We start from the raw sequence: 18,080 nt of genomic DNA on the forward strand, positions 1-18,080 counted from the left end.
AGACATTTTAATTAAAAATTAATTAAAAAGAAGTTACGTATTTTTTTCTGAATTTATTAGTTACTAGCTTAAGTCCGCTATTTCTTTCGTCCAAAATATTTCTCAGTGAAAAGTGATCTTCTTTAAGGCAAAATAAATTATGAAATCGGTTTTTGAGTTTACTTGTTAGAAGCAAAAATACGAATATTTCCTGTTGCAAATATTAGAATAGGCAAAGTAACCTAAATCTTGTTTCAAAATTTTACTGTTTTATCGGAAAAAATAATGTTGGTTCATAGTGATGTACTCCTAATTAGATAAAAGGGAGTTTAAAAATTAAATATTATAAAATACTATAGATATTCTGGTAAAATTCTATAAATGCACTTAGCTTTTCTTAACATATTAATGTTGTGGGGAGATGGAATTGAGAATGGTAACCCCATGCGTTGAGTGAACGGCGGTCGGCCATGGCGCGGCGCACCAGTCGCTCTCTGTCCGTTGGAGCGTGCGTCACAGAGTGCAGTATTGTCAGCGGCGGGAGAAACGCGCGCGAAGTTTAGTGTCTGATGTAAGAGAAGTGCAGTGCGTGTATATCAGAATAGTGTTGATACAACTGAGGCATTGTCTCGCTGTGTTTACGTTTCGTTCAACGATTGTTTCGCGAACGTTGCGATTAGCTTAGATCGGCACATCGAAGGCGCACCGATCTTTGTTTTGAACAAAAAGTTTTCCGATGCGGTTCTATGAATCGCTAGATGTAAGTACTCTGCGTTAACTCATACATTAGTATGATTTGTATTAGATTTCTATATCTCACAATACAATAGGTACAAGTATTAGAGTAACTTGAATCGAGAAATAACAATATATTTGATACCTATTTTATTTTTGTTTTTAAGTAACTTGTGAATAATTCGAATGACTTTCAAAAGTTCGTAAACTTTTCAAGAGCCGAAAGTGTAAGCTTAAACTTTTCTTTCGTGAAAGTTTCATAAAAAAAATTTTTACCATTTTCCGAGAAACTGGGCGTTACTAATGCCTTTATATCATTGTTAACTTTGTATAAGTTTTTCTTGTTTCATTTCAAGGGCTTTTTTCACAAGTTCATTTAAATTTAAACTGTTACTGTAACAAACGTAACATGGATTGAAGTATGTAGTAACTAAGATAAAGTGAATGAGTTAGGGAGATATATTGCTTAATTGAACTTATTAAGTTGTTAAAAGTACAGATAGTGTTTAGAGATAGGCTACTGCCATACACGTTAACTATAAGCTATTTGTCGAAATGAACTCGGGACTTTTTGAATACTGGATACTAACCAATGAGCTGTAAACTCTTTAAATATAAAGAATCGCTAGAGTGTACGTGTAAAAAATGACAATGAGTAATTCATTAAACTACGATTCAAATATCAACTATGTATTTATTTTCTTATATATTGTATACAAGTAAGTTTGGGTCAATTCTTTATATCATTCGAAATAAACATGTGAGTAATTCGGGTTTTACAATGTAATCGAATTCAAAAAGATATTGAAAACAGACATGCTATTATCATCGATTTAAACAATTAAATTTTTTAATATGATCCCATAGACAACAAAATATATTGTCAGCCACCACTTTTGAAGATAGACCATAGATATAAAGTTAGTTTTTTTAATAGTATATGTTTTTTATTATAAACAAACCTGTGAGCTTGGCATTGAGATGAACTGTAATATGCCGCGGAAAATTTGCACGCCCTTGTGTAGTCGCAGTATGTGTAGATACTTATCATATAAAAGAAAATTTTTACGTTTTTATCCTTGAAATAAAATCATTTGAAAATCTCATCTTCCTGTTAATAATTTGGCCTGTTTAAAATTTTTCATTATCCTGCGACAAGGCTATCGATCGAAAAATAAAAGAAAATTATAAAAAGGGACGATTTTTCCTTAAAGCACTCAAAGTGACATTACTACCCCTCCCCCTTCTCGCGTCTGACACGCCCCGCTCTGTCAAACTTTGTCCGCGGAAAGTTGCGCACTTTGAGATGATTTAATTGCCTTCTTACGGTCGCCGGCAGTCAAATGATGCTCGTTTAAGATGTTTGATTGTGGCAAGGGGAAGAGAAATCGTACAATTTATATTACCTCCATTTGACCCCTTTTATTTTAATCTGATAATTAACACATTGACAAACTTTAATGAATAGATGAAATTGCGTTATACAGGATGTTTGAAATTATATTAAAATTTACTTTGTTGTGTTGTATCTCCATCCTAATGAAGAAACTAACACCCTTTATGCAGTAACTAGCAGTCTTTGTTCTTTTATTTGAAACATTTGAACATTGCATTTAATCAATTTAATATAGCGCATTTCACATATGGTAGAATGACGTATCAAGTTTTCCGATCACGCAGCGTGCGTAACGCATGACAAATAATCATTACTTTATCTAAGATTCATGCTTTTTTTATTTATCTTTTGATAAACAATTATAGAATTGCGTATTCTACATTTTTAACATTTGATTAACACCCTACCCTTAAATGTATTACTGGGGTTTGGATTATTAAAAAGTATTGTATTATTTTCGTTTCTTGAATCCTACATCCATATCTACGATATTCATTATACATATTAAGAATGCGGAGCTAAAATATATTAAGTAGGTTTCGAAGACCAAAATATTCATTTAGAACTTATTGTTATCTCTGTTTTGTCATAGATGAAAGACAGGGATGACTATATATATTTTATACGGAGATATTAGTATCAGAAATCATAGTAAGTACACGAGAGAAGGGAATTGTGCATATTAGCAACAGTTGTATCGCGTATTGCAAAAGTCCACGTATTCGTAATCAATGAATGGGCGCGTCCCACAGCCCAGCAGTGGGCCACGTCAGTACGACCACAGCCATGAATACTTTATGTATATGTTGCAAATTAAATCGATCTTAACCAATTAATGATTATAATCGTATCAAGCAATCAAAGAGCCTTTTTGCATGTCTACTCCTTTGTTATATTCATTTCTATGTGACTTTATACCCATGCGACGAAAATATTTACATCTTTTAAAGGATCTCATAAGAGATATAACTCTTTTAGTTGCTTGATAAGAAATTATCTTGTGTTGTAAGGAAATCCGTAGATAAGGTCTACGAAATGCTACGAAGGTGTCAGACCTCTAATTGGTTTCTTAAAAGTAAGGGTATAGTAAAACTTTATATTAGTCATAATAATATCTAATCTATCTTGTAAAATTATTAAATGAAAGACTCTCACAGTGTTGATAAAACTCACATCTAAATTAATTATGTATAATAAATATCGAATGTATGTTTGAATTGAATTTTAAAAGCATTAGTCGTTCTTATAAACATTATAACCATACTTGTATTGAATATTCAACGACATTTTGTTCTTAATAACGTGACTTGAATACAATGAACTCGTAACGACTGTACTTCCTTTGAATTGTAAGTTTATAAGCCGCGTACTTTGCGACCGATGACTTAGTTAAAAGCTTCTTAATATCCAAGATAAATAAATTAAGAAACCATGATACCAAAGTTATGGTCAATTTTTGAAACGGCTGGTTTCTGCTAATCCTCTACCGTTACATTTCGTCTTTACCTAGTGAACTTTACTCTCCGTCATCTTACACCTCTTGTCTTTTTTATAAGAATTTAAACATTCTCTTAGTTTTTCACTCCATATCGCTTTTCGTATGTTAAAGGCCAATTTTTTTTATAAAGTAAGGAATCCAATCTTAACCTCTTGGCTGTAGTCACTGTGTCTGTTCGGATATAGAGTCAAAGCATTAAACAGGGTATAAATATTCAATCCGCGTGTCCGACGACGTCGCTACGTCTACATCACTCGCTACACAAACAAAATAGTATGCTTGACAAAATGATCAACTTTAATATTTGATTGTGTGCACTCGCCGTCGAATAAATCTGCTAAGACAAACATATTTCACCCTCTGTTTAATCAGAGGTTAAATGACCCGTTCATAGCTTAGCCAGAGTTAACTGTTTGTTTTATATTTTAGCAAAATAATTATGATAGCGGATGCAAGTTTTGTGCAATTAATATGTATTGAAATAGCAAAAGTAATGTTTATAATATAACTTTTGTTCAAAATAAAAGCATCGTTCTCTTCACTTAATGTTTATTATAGAATTATGATGATAACTTAACAACAACATATATACAACACACTACGATTTAACAAATATAATTAGTAAGGACAACACACTATTCTCTGTTCATTGTTACTCACTCGTTTTTACACACTGAAAAAATAACAAAACACACTCGATAAAATAGAGAAATAAAATATCACGGCGCCACTGTGTGCCAGTAACTTTTAACCTTTTTAGTGGCGCCCTCTGACGTATGATAGTCGAATTACGCTTAGACATCTTTTCACTTCCATCTGCTCTTTGTTATAATAACAATTTGCGGACTTGTAGGTTTATGAGTTAATAAGGAATTCTAAATACGCAGTTTTAAAAAGTTAACGTTAAGTACGGGCTTGGCAACAAGTAACATTGATAATTCTGATTCCTATTAACACTAAAAACGGAAGTTCATCGCTCCAGACTCGGGAATGAAAGCTAAGACCGTTTGATCGTAAATCCGCCGGTAAATCACTAATCAATCAGCGCATTCAAAATAAAATGTCGCATGATCATTCACTTAACCCGTCCCTAACATCTTCCTGTTTCCCATCGGATGTACAATAAGATGTGTGCCCGATGCACTGCTTTAGTAGGGCAAAGCTCTCAGAGGTGTCGGATTCGAACCCCCGTAACCCGACGCCGGAGCATCGTCGCCCGCGACACTTCCGCTCACTTAACATCCGGCCATTTTCAACTTGATTGCTTAATGCACATGTAATTTGCGACACGATCACACTAGAAATATTGTGTTTTTTATGAATTCGCGTGCTGCAGTGCTTTTACTTCCGTTAAGTTTACCTATAGTTCAATTATTTGACTAAATTGAGATTTTTACCGTGGGTTTCTGAAACCAAAACCTCAGTTTAAATTATATTGGTATCTCTGTTTTGCCAAAGATAATGACGACGATATGTTTTATAGAGAGATTTAGCTCTCAGAACGCACTGTTGGTGAATAAACAAAGCAATTTTATTAATTAATTAACTAAAAATATATTTATGAAGAAAGTATAGCATAAGAAAAACCAAAATGATTACATCTCTGCTTGTCATGTTTAATGACGTTAATTTATTTTTTACACCTTTACGTCTGGTTTGTTTAAAATTAAATTGATTTATATCATTGTGAATAACAATTCCGGTTTGATTTACGTATATTTAAATGATTCAGGAAGTCATGATTTATTGGACAAGTCAGTTTTATTTGTAAAAAGTTTGCGTTTTTGACTTTTGCAATTAATCATCTCTGCATAAATAAATGAGATCCTTGTATTGATTTCCACACATTTATAGCTTTATCCATATGTAATTAAAATGTAAACAAGGTTAGTATTGCAATTTTGTTACACAAAGAGTGGAGCAATGCAAATGGACACTGCAGTACTGCCATTATATAATGACACTATTAGACCAGAACAGTACTGTACTATCTACTGATCTGCCTTACCTTTCCGCCCTCGTGTAAAAGTTCCGTGTGTGCGCGTGCTAAGTCACCGTACGAGACAGCGAGTCGCCTCCGTGTGCCGTGACCGCGGTATATGACGTCACACCGGAGCTGCACGAGCCATCTCTATATACATCTAATTGCTATGTACTTATGATAAATCCATTAATTAATAAAAGGACCAGTGATGATAAACTCACGTGAATGCTGATCTTAGGGTACGATGTGTGCTTGTTGTAAGGCGTAATTGAACAACATAATATTTAATGAATTTTGAGAGGTAATTTGTTGGTAATTAACCTAAGCGTGAAAGATGACTTTGCTTATTTGTTTACTGACATTGATTTTTCCACGTATATCTATCGATTAGCACTAACCCATTACATAGTCAGAGATATAATGTAAATGGTCAACGTCAGTAGTACACGGGCTGCATTCCTGCATCAGTAATACGGAATCTGCAGCTCTGAGGAATGCAGAGCGATCGTACTTAGCACTAGAATAGGGAAATAACATCCTTTTGTAGTGAACCAGCTCACCCACATACCGATTGAGGCCTCTATCTCACAACGCATAACACACTACGACACGTAATTTTATGAATTGACTAACTATCGCCCGCGACTCTTCCAGCCCAGAATTTAAAAAATAGGCTATAATATACCCGCGTGCATCAGCTTGCTTTCCGTTCAAGTCCTGTCAAAATCGGTCAACACAAATAACTACTGTTTGAGAATGTTAATGGTGAATGGCTACTGTAACTAAATGTCTTGTAGAACCTAGCTTACCAATCTGTATACACGAGTCATTCATCATTATATAAGCATGTTGTAATTCTATTTGTATTTTACAATATGCAGTAAGTACTAAAGAAAGATGTCACTTATTACGATAGAAAAAATTACGTGCAAGTCCATGTATTGAAGAATTAGGTATTAGTTTGAGAAATATAATATATTGCTATTGGATCGCCCTTCAAGCAATAAATGTTTCTATGGATTGCTTTCTTTAGAACAAATTGGATAAATCGTTTTTAACAACATTTTGTAAAAAATATTTATGTTACTAATGCAACATTTATCAAATGTAAACAAATAATTTAGTACTTTTGGGATAAGGCTTTCTCCCAGCACCGGATAGTGGCCGTGGCCAGAGGCACCTGCCGGCAGCTGCGACAGACCGGTCCTATCCCGGCGCGGCGCGGGCTTCGTCTGACCCCGATTTTTTGGACCTCAACACGTTACTACTGAGTAATGAAGTTAGTTGTTCTTGTTCGTTAATACCGTATCTTGCAATCTTGATATATTTTGCCGCTACTAATGCACAAGAAAAAATTCATTGTTTTGAACCTGGGTCACAGTAAAATTACGATACTTAAAGGTAATTTCGTAAAATTACGTTCTTTTTATCCGGTTATGTGTACGATTATCTCCATTCCGTGTGTAGTGAAGTGTGAACGCAATCCTATTATCGCAACAGGCGTGTACAGAGAGCGTAGGGCGGCGGAGATGGTAGCGTGCGGCATAGTGCGGCAACCTTGACCCCTGCAGCCCCAGTCCCAGACCCCGCCACCTGGCCGCGACTCTAACGCCCCGCGTCGCGGTAAACAAACAACCTCTATACTTGCACTTTTGTTCAGGAATTCATGAATATTGGATTTTGAGATTAAAAGGTATTTTGGGAACTGTTGTTCAATCCGTTTTTCGTAATTAGTTTAAAATATAGCTTTCTGTTTAGTCACAAATACTCATCTTTAGTAAATATAATTAAAGACAATACCCTCAAGTAAATAACAATGCCCTCTCTATACGATGCAAAGGGCAACGTCGTCCAAAAACAATGCGACGCGCCCACATGGAAGAGCGCGGCGGTGAACTAGATTGCGCACGATGCGGCAGACCACCGGGCCGGTCACCCGATACCGCGCAATTTCAGCTGATTCTCACGCAAGAAGCACTGCTGCGGGCACAGAAGTGCTACGCTTTCTTATGCCTCTATTCAATCATTTTGGAATGATTTGAATTAGAACTTTTCGAAATGACGCTGATACCATCTTAATATTGACTAATTAGATAATAATACGTTAAAAATTTATGAATAATAGCCTTCACAAAACATGTCATTGTCTTAATTAGAACGGATTTACTAACAATGTAAATCTATTTCGGAATAGATGTACCAAAATGTCCAGGAATCGACTCGATATCAGAAAATTTAAAGGCGCACAGACCACCCAAGTTTTGTGTACAAAAAGTGAATTGTTTTGACATTGACGCGAGTAATATAATACAAGAGCGATCAGAGTGAACGTTATAGGAGCAATAACTGCATTCTTGTCAACGTTTTTTTGTACATAATGCAAATAAGATAACGCAGGTGAAAAGAAGCCGGTTAATGACCTCTGATGCAGTATGGGATGCGAGTAACTGAATCCTGTCGGCACACTGACTCCGTTAGGCTGAAAGAGGCCATAAGATATCAACTCTGTAGCTAAAAACTTTGTCAAATAAGTTCCATAATGCGCGAAGTTTAAGAGAAGCCCCATTGGTAATTTCTTTTTCTTATTGTTTCAATTCGACAGGTGGGAGCTGCGAATTTTTTTATTTATGATGCATTTAAATTTACTTTATGCACTTTTTGATATTAAATTAACTACGGATTATTTAAATGTTCGTTTTTATCAGGAACCTTAACATTATGGGTCTATAAATACATAAATGGCACATTTTATTACTTTCAACCATCACTTTTTAATAAGATAATTATGGTCTGCATTTACTTTTGCCATTGCAATATGTAGCCAATGAATACATTGTTTGGTGTTAAATAAAGTATGTACTTTATCATCTGACCTTACATAATAAAGTATTTAGCACAAAATAATAAAGTTGTAACTCAGATTGTTTGATAATAACATAGATAATTTTAGTAAAATATAAAAAAAGGCAGGTGGATCCGGGTTTGATTTTGTTTATTTGAGCGTCGGCCACCTGTCACCTGTCGCGGCTGTGCTCAGCGCGCGCGTGGCGACAGCTTCTCTTATCAATAATTTGTTTTTAATAATCGAGGTCATGGTCTTCTACCATTTATAAAAATGTAGGACGCATTTCTAAAGTTATTTTATCAATTAAGTGTTCACACCCGTTTTAAATATGTGTAGTCAGAGATATCTTCCATTTGTAAGGTCACATTTCTTGCTTCCATATCTATACGAATAAATCAGCACTATCACGTAATTGTGCCGTCGTCGGTAAATCAACAGTGAACCGGCCCTAAAATTTAGCTCACGTAGGTTTGAACCGTTGAGCTGCAGGTCAACAACTAAATTGGCAGCCCACGGCTTAATGCGATGTAACTAAGGGAGCCGATGATCCGCGAGTAAGCCGGCGAGTTGCAGAACGACCAAATCATAACTCTATATTCAGGTTCAAATTGAGCTGATCTATGAGTCGGTTCACTGATCTGCAGGTCATCAATTTGAGTTACCCATGAATAATCAAATAAATTGCTTGTTATCTTAGTTTTTTTAAGAATTAATGTTATGATAATATTACACGTACATTTCACTGTGTTTGTCTGTGTCAATGTAAATCCCATGGTAATAAGCTACTCGGGTGTTGCTATGCGGAGGTTTGAAATAACATGTTGGACCTACTTTTATCTGACATTTATTTACATCAATGTCCGATATACTTGGCGGTAAAGATAAAAAGCTTTGACATAAAACTTTAATTGCGACATTTAGTTTCAAAGTCGTATTTTTATGGACGCACTTTTTTTTTATTATTATGTTATGAGTAATAGAGGTCTACGAGTAATAGTTAATTTGTGCCCTTATTAGAGCTAACCAGTGGTTATGCAGTTTAATTCTCTTACCGCAACAATTAATCAATGTAAAGTATAATTTGTATTATAATAATTTTAATGTAGACAGGTACACGGCCGTATCTTGCAATCGAGCTCTATCAGCTGAGTATTGCCATGTTTGAACACTTTCCGTATTTCAAATTCATGTTAATAACTTGCCACTTTCTTACCTGCCCCGCCGTACACTGAGGCTCGCGATCTGGACCATTATTTGTACACAATGCATACTTTAAAGGTGTGTGCAAGATGCATCTCTCTTCGTTACATTGTTCAAAAGAAAAAGATGATTTACGCCTTGTCTCTTCCTTCGGATTAACGCAGTTTGCACATTTTCACACTATTGTGTTTTTTTTTGCTATTATTTTTAATTAAATATTTATATGGAATTGAAGGAAGCATAGTATTTGACCTGCGTACATTTTAGTATCTTCACTGAACTTTTAATACAATGCAACTTTGAAGATAAGTATGGTATTAATATAGTAATTACTTCGTCCTCTATTAGGGATTACTTGAAGTACTAAATGTATCAAAATGTATACCTTTAAAGTAAGCTATGAATCTAAGCTAGCTAGCTAAAGTTATTAAATCGTAGAAACATACTACTTTTAAGTTAATCATTTTTAATTTTATTATTATTACTTATTACACACAGCATTACATATTATGAAATTTACCTGCTCTCTTTGTGCCGGCGCTGGCTTCCCAGGCCGCTACAGTTGCACTCCGGGCCCCGCGGCCGCCGCACGCAAGGTGTTCCCGCTCCGACACTATTTTTTGCGGGCGGTCTCTTTGATTTATCCCAATTGTTTATGTTAGCGGTTAGGTGCCGCATCTGTTGCGGGACGTAAACACAGCGCATACTTCCTTACTAGTTAGCAAGTAATCAGTGTTGAGACAACGTCATGGATGTCAGTGATAGTGATGTGCAAATATAAGTGCAAGTACAAATGCAACAGTTATGGCGCTCCGGCATGACGCGATGGAGCCCAGCTTCCTGCCGGCGGACCCGCCGCCGCCGCCCCTCGCCGACCTCGGCTACCAGCCCCGCACAGACCTCGCCACAGAGTACTTCAACACTTTCAGCCAGATATGCGACACGTACCGCCCCGAGTCGGAGGCCAACCTTCGCCAGACATCCGACTCATTGCGACTCACCACGCACATACTCGACGGCGGTCACGGCGAATTTATCAGTACGGACTTTCTAAATGAAAAGGCGAAACAGTCGCGGAGTGAATTCGCGGAGTTGTGTGGTGCGAAAGAGGAGATGTTCCAGTTCGGTCAGCCGGACGCGTCCGCGCTGCTGCGTCAGCGGGCGCGCCGCCGCTACCACGAAGAGGTGGGCCATGCGCCGCCGCCCGCCACCAGTCACGAGAGCGGGGTGAGTCTGCACTCGGCAAATACAACAATACTTTGGCACAAAATGATTGCACACAGTTATATTCTGCGACTGTATTCATAACACATGATCGCTAAACTTACGCTTTTAACGCGTGTGTTTTAAGTCTATAGTAGCACAAACATATGTTTAAAAAAAATTTAAACAGTCATCTGTAAATCAACTTCTCCTATAGTTAGCAGCAAAATGAATATAAATCGTCGTGTAAGAGAACTTGTATAAGCGGTGTAAATGTGCATAAATAAATATATTCGTACGTACGTTGCTGAGAGCAGAATACATCACGAAACTATACAGTGCTCTACATGCAAATAATGTTTACATCAATATATTATTGCACTCTAGCAAGTAAAAAACTATGAAAACATTGAGTAAGATGACCAAAGCTTTATTTCTGTGTTGTTGAGGTTAGCGAAATAATTTTAATTCGTCTTATAAAATCTGTCTAGGATGCGGAATGGTGTTACAAACCGACGAACTGTACTCATTTATAAAGTAATATTTTCATTGCTCAATAATTGCCACTTATTATTCTATTTTAGAAAACTAGTAAAATTAATGATTTCCTTTGAAAAAATGAGATAAAACACAGATGTTGATAAGCTGTGGTGTGTATATTGTTTTTATGTTGGTATTACTGGAGGATATGAGGTACATTTCGCCCACTTTCCCGCCTATGAGCTAATTGTTTTACGATCGTTACAAGTTTACGGGCAGTAATTCACGTGGGGCAGTCGGTACGACGGTCGGCCGATGCGCTCGCGGCTTTGATTTATGCTACTTTCACACAGAGACAGCACAGTGAGATAGAGCAGTAGATAGTGCAGTATTGTTATTGTTTACACATAGACAGAACAGTACTATTTAGATGGTAAGTATGCTCTGCATTGTTCTGCCCCCGTGTGAAAGTAGCGCTCTCTCGCGGTGTTTGCGCTGGGCGCAATTAGCAGTGGTAATTCTGTCCGGCGAGGGCGTGGGCGAGCCGCGGTGGGCGCAGGGCTACACGTATTTATAGCAGCGGTACGTTCCTGGACATTGTTTAGGGCAACTAATGACAATGTACGCGAATACCAAAGCGAGCATCGAAATACAAATAACTCTTCCGTGTTATATAACTATCCAAATGAGAATGCAATTAATAAACTTTCATCAACACATTATTTATAAAGAGAATCTCTCGTAATACTTATCTCAAAGGGTTGTTTTTGAGGAATTAGTGTTGAATCGTTTATAATGAGAGCACTTGTATTGCGATTTAAATAATTTAAAATTAGCAGTTGCCCGCGACTGTAGCCCGTTGGTAGCTAACCAGCAGTAAAAAAATCAGATTAGTTTCAATAGTTTCGAAGCCTATTCAATGCAAAATAACAAACAATCAAAAAGTCTTTATAATATTAGATTAGAAGCGAAACTACAAAATGCTGTAACATAGTCGTTGCATTATATTCGTTTTGTAATTCAACAATCTCCCTCTTCAAGCGTGTTCCTGAAATAGATATAATGAATGTAATTTGTTAGTACCGTGCCGCGAGATGGCGCTTTCACACGCCTCTCGCCGGATGTGACGCGACAAAAAGGCACCGGAAACCGATCCTATGAACCCACAGAACTATGATCTAGCGGGGTAACAGGTAACTGTTGATTTGTTTAACAATCTATCGATGTTGTATCTTTGGGAAATGTTTAGGATTTATTTAACTGCTTTTAAGTGCAGCGTGGGATAACTTGAGAGCAAATCTGATATATTAAATTAACCATCAGAGCGGAGACTACCACTTAGAGCTTTGCAAAGATATTTAAGTTAATTATTAGATGATGCATAAGTGTTATATTCTTAAGCTTCCGCTTCTTAAGATACAGATGAATTATCATGAATAAGTTAAAGAAATACAGTCCAATTATTATATATTATAGTAATAGTATTATTCTAATTTATTAATAATATATTAAGCTGGTATATAAATATAAGTGAGATGTACGTAATTAATTGGTATTAATGAAGCGATGAGGTCACCATCTCTCGTGCGCTCGTAAATACCCTCAAAATAAAGATTGCGGTATTAACATTCAAATCAGAGCTCATTGTGAGCACGCCTATAAATCTCGCTCGTTACTTTGTTATAAAAATATCTAATACACACCAGTGTGACGTCACAGCCGCAAAGATCTGTGGAAATATTTATATGATTTACTGAACCAAAAGTTGCTACCTTAAAAACTGTAGTAGTGGCTACTTATATACTATAATAAACTAGCTGTTGACCTCCATGTGTAATTAAAAAAGAAAACTTAGTACCCTTTGTGTTCTTCCAGACTATGGTCTGCATCTATGCCAAATTTCAATTTCCACAAGGTCTGTTCTGGAGGTACCTTCTAATAAATCATCCATTCATCGAACATTCGCATTAATAAAGTAAGTTATGCTATGCCGTTGCTGAGTGAAAAAAAAACTGCAGATAAACATTGTAAACCATTATTGTGTAACTTTAAATATCTAACTCGATAATATTTTAGTCAATTTTCCAAACAATAGTTAGCTACAAGGTATGTGTTGATGATCGGTTATACAACTTCACAGCCATTCCCCGTACGAGTGATCCGGGAGCGCTACGAGTGAGTCATCCGGGTAGAGAGGGACGCCTCTGACGCACTCGAGCGCTTCCTGCCCGGGACATACCGGGATACATTGACGATAGCGGATATAGTTTTATTGTGAACTTAATTATTTATGTAAAGCTGCTTGATTTCAACCGCGTCACTAGCATCATTGATTACAACCAGATGACGTCATAATTTTTAAGTTTTATTATAATCATATTAATATTGTTGCACTCATCCTTTTAAGGGGTACCGAAACAGTCGTTTAGTTTAGATTTTAACCGTGGGTTTCTGAGACTAAAATATCTATATAAAACATATCATCATGCCTGTCATCTTTGACAACACAGAAATAACAATATGATTTTGAACTCAGAAACCCATGGTTACAATTCAATACAAATGTAGACCCTTAGTAGACTTATTTTATTGAGTACGGCGGTTAGTTAGCGTTGTTGTTATTTTCAATGCTTGTTAACCTCAATCTTCTTTGTTCTATTAGACGTGAGTAAGTGCTGTACGTAATCATTAGAACATATTTTTCCCGTTGGTACCTCAATCCTAGATTAGGTATGGAGTCGCGCTAATTTTGGCAACACTGATTGCTGGCTGAGCTGTCACCTAATACAGCACACAATAGAGCACCGGACAAACTAATTGTTAATGCCAAAGTACATTCGCGACGAAAAGTGTGTCACAATTTTTTAAACAATTGATGAATACTACTGCCTTAGGTCCAATTTTACCTCCGCTTATGTGTTTTATTTAGCACTAATATTGGGTAATATGTATACGGTAAGCTTCGTGTCATATTTTTAACACGAAAATCGAAGCCTAAATAATATTTAAATTGCGACGGAGTAATTTCAAGAACTCGATCGGAGTCTATACGTTGTCGGCGACTGTACCGGTGACAATAAGCCTAATTGCTCGCTTTCGCCGGCGTGTTGCAATCCGGCGGACCTGTATGGACCTTTGCGAGCTTACACTCGACCTGGTCGCGCTCGCCGGGGGGGTGCGGAGCGCAGAGGTTTCGTTGCGAAATTTTCCACAAGAAGTCCCCTTTCAAGAGAATTGACTCACCCGTTGACTAAAGGGCTTACAATAAGTAGTAACAACAATACAAAAACGCCTCTGCAGTCGGGGGAATATATTTCCTACCCATTAGCGAAATATGGACACTGGTTTGCTGTAAAATTGAAATTTTTTATACTAAATGGGAAGCGAATTCAATTCTTTGTACATGTGTAGGTAGTTGATGTCATAATGATATGAAAATAAACTATTTGTTTATTTTGACTAATGGGCTATATTTGGTGTTGCCCAGTAAAACTCTGACTGTATCACCAGTACAGTCAAATCGACAAGCAATACGTTGCTCAAGCAGTGACTAATTGACATACAATTACGAAATCTTTTCCAGAAACAAATCTATATTAAGGATTATTGTTCATTGATTCCGGCGCCTGCGGTTCCCGCACCAATGCTTAGCGTTTGAATTAACTTAGCGTTTGAAGTAAACTTCAGCTTTATAAGTAAGCCGCAAAGTAACGAAAGATTGAGTCAATATCATTGTATTGGTATAAATCAATATTTCTTCACCTTAAAGTTACAGAAACTTTATTTTACTGCAAAAAAGTTTTGTCAAAACCTTGATCCGTTTAAAGAATGATACGTTTTACAGCGATAAATCGCCAGAAGAGCTCAACTGATCTCTATAGTATTTGGCATAGACATCTATCCCATATAGTTTGAAAGAACACATAGGCTACTAATTAACTTTTTTTCATTTCCGTGCGGACGGAGCCGCGGGCGACACCTGAAATAAGATTGCGAGCTATGATTGAAATTTCTACCGATTGATAAATTATAGCAATTGTATGCGCTTAAATAAATTGAATTAATAAAGGATAACATTCAATAATGTTTGTTATATCTTAAGTTGGCGATCTGCGATTTCAATCATCAACTCGAATGAACAATGCAATATTACTTGTTTGATTTATTTACGTATTGTTATACAATACACTATAATTAATGTATTCATTGTAACCTGATTATCACATAGATAAACGACAACACAACTCACGATCGTTACCTAGAGGAGGTAGGCAGATATTACGAACTTTTATTCAGTGAGGACTTGACCACACGTCTTGTTAGGATATTATTCAAGTTATGCGAATAAGATTTTATCGTCATATTGTGTACTTTTATCTTTTGTAAAATGATCTAATTCATATTTAGAAAACATTGTTTCTTTTGATGACCTTGAAACAGCCGATGTTTCAGTGTAGCACAGTAAATTTCATTTTCTGCTAACAATCTCAGAGGTTAAAAGAGTGGTCAGATTGAACTATCTTGTAGTACTTGTTGGTGACCATGTATTAAAAAATTACTTTTTGATGTTTCAGTACGGCAGCGATGAGTTCGGACACGACTCGCCGAGCCGGTATGCGTCGCCGAAGGGCGCGGGCGCTGGCGCCGCGTACCAGGAGCCGTACTACGCGGCGGGGGAGTGGGGTGCCGGATACTACCAGCCGCCCCCGCCCTACCACCACGACCCCTATGCCACCTCGCCAGGTATGCCCGCTTTACCCACAAACTTACAGCCAACACGTCACTGTGATCCGTGGTATAGACGCTTGTTACCCGAAGAAAGTATCGAAGCAACTTGTCTTAAGTAAGGACTTCAGTGTCTTTAATTTTCCTCCTCCCTTGTTCAATTGGAATACCTACTTCTAACAATCTAACTTCTAATAATGTTACACTACTACAAAGAAAAATTTGTTGTTTTGTATTGACCAATAGTGTGTTGATTTGCAGGCATAGCGGGTAGCGGCGGGGCAGGGGCGGGGGCCGGGGCCGGTGGGGGCGTGGCCGAGGGCGCGGGCGCGGCGGGAGGTGCAGAGCTGCCTCTACCGCCCATGTCCTCGTTCCGTGCAGCCGCTCCCGTGCACTCGCCCACAGATACCATGCTTCTCACCAAACCGCCATTACAACCCGTTAGTATATTCACTAAACATATTACTAGCACGAGATTGTACTACTAATAAAAACTCAAAGCATAATCTTTGTTGTTGTGTGTTAGTTTTTATCATCTAGAGTAAATTGCAACAAAATTCGCCAAATGTAGCTGCTATTCCTCAGGACGGTATTTTAGTGTATCTTGAAATAGCACAGTTTAATATTTCACTTTTGTAATGTCATTCATAATCAGTTCATCGTTGGTGACACAGCTTTTACAATGAAACTTGCACTTATGTAACAGATGTACGGCGGTGCGGCGACAAGCGTGGCGGGCGCGGCTCCCAGCGTGGGGGGCGGGGCGGGAGGCGGCGCGGAGGCGGGCAGCCTCTCGTCGTACGGCTCCTCGCCGTCAACACCTGTGCACTCGCCACCGCCGCTACACGCGCGTCTCTACCCGCTCAAGCACTCGCCACACCCGCCACACCACCCTCACCACATGCACCATCACAATGGACAGGTACACCCATACACAAATCACCATAGCGACTAATGCAAGAGCAAGCTTTTTTATTCTCTTACGAAAGTACATGTTACATCTACTATAACATTTTAGGGTAGAAACAGTACTTTAAAGGATCATTATTGCAGTAAAAATACAGTCCAAAACATGGGGATTTATGTGAGAGGAGAACGTATAGGAGGTCATGGCAAAGGGTGAGGTCTTCTGTAGAACTGTTGTACAAGATTTGTACCAATAATTTCTTAAACTACTATTGTTAATTGATTCCAGCAACAGACAGCGGGGTGGGCGGGCGTGTCGTCACCGCCGGGCGCGGGTGTGGGCGTGGGCAGTGTGAGCGGTGTGGGCGCGGTGGGCACAGTGGGCGCGGTGAGCGGCGTGGGCAACGTGCCCAGCGTGCTGCCCAACGGTCACCAGCACCACGTCGCCGTCTTCCCGCACAATGTTATGGTACTTACAACGAATCACTATTAAACAAACAGCCTGTATATTATTAATGAATGAAAAGTAAAAAAAATGTTTTAAGACATGGACAAATTTAATATGAACCGACTTATTAAAATAAAAACCAAAATTTTGTTTATGAAAATGTATCTTATTTTTAACTGGTTTGAATTTAAAACTAGAAATAAATGAATTTCAGTGTATACAGGCTGATGTAAAATTAATTTGAAAATAAAATTAAACATTGCATAGTTTCCATTTTGTCGTGATTTAGCATGAGTTAAAGCATGTATGTATGTAACTAAATAAAGTATCTTTCATATTGTGTTACTTGAGTGAGTTCCACATTTTTAAAAAAATATATTTCAAAAGCTAATAAATTTAAAAAATGTGGAATGTCTTTGTATATATTTACTTTTGATGTAATTTTCTTGTAACATACGACTTGTGTACTTTGTACGAAATCGTTAGTTAGTAAAATAGTAGTAACAAGTCATATCTTTGAGTTGTTTCTTACAGCTTTAATTATTTTCTTTTGACTTGATCACAAAAAATATGGTTTGTATCAAATATTATATATGATAATTTGACGTAATTTTGTACATAAAAATTTCTCCTTTGAACACTAAACCATATTTTTCTTGTATTTTAATTTTCTTTGTGTTT

General features: G+C 37.3%; 1 protein-coding gene across 6 annotated transcripts in view; it reads left to right on the forward strand.

The window, feature by feature from the left end:
• The first annotated feature begins 475 nt into the window (after window positions 1-475).
• da (transcription factor daughterless) overlaps window positions 476-18,080 on the forward strand; it is a 25,533-nt gene continuing 7,928 nt past the window's right edge. For 3 of the 6 annotated variants that reach the window (XM_013321280.1, XM_013321284.1, XM_013321283.1), the window contains exons 1-5: window positions 476-739; window positions 10,300-10,864; window positions 15,895-16,063; window positions 16,307-16,485; window positions 16,752-16,967. In XM_013321280.1, coding sequence (XP_013176734.1) covers window positions 10,442-10,864; window positions 15,895-16,063; window positions 16,307-16,485; window positions 16,752-16,967 — 987 coding nt within the window. In that variant the 5' untranslated portion in view covers window positions 476-739; window positions 10,300-10,441. Of the gene's footprint in view, window positions 740-10,299; window positions 10,865-15,894; window positions 16,064-16,306; window positions 16,486-16,751; window positions 16,968-17,240; window positions 17,421-18,080 lie in introns of all 6 variants that reach the window. The other 3 variants (XM_013321282.1, XM_013321281.1, XM_013321285.1) reach the window with 3 other exon arrangements.

This window comes from Papilio xuthus, unplaced genomic scaffold, assembly GCF_000836235.2.
Source record: "Papilio xuthus unplaced genomic scaffold, Pxut_1.1 DF825946.1, whole genome shotgun sequence".
NCBI classification, from domain to species: domain Eukaryota; kingdom Metazoa; phylum Arthropoda; class Insecta; order Lepidoptera; family Papilionidae; genus Papilio; species Papilio xuthus.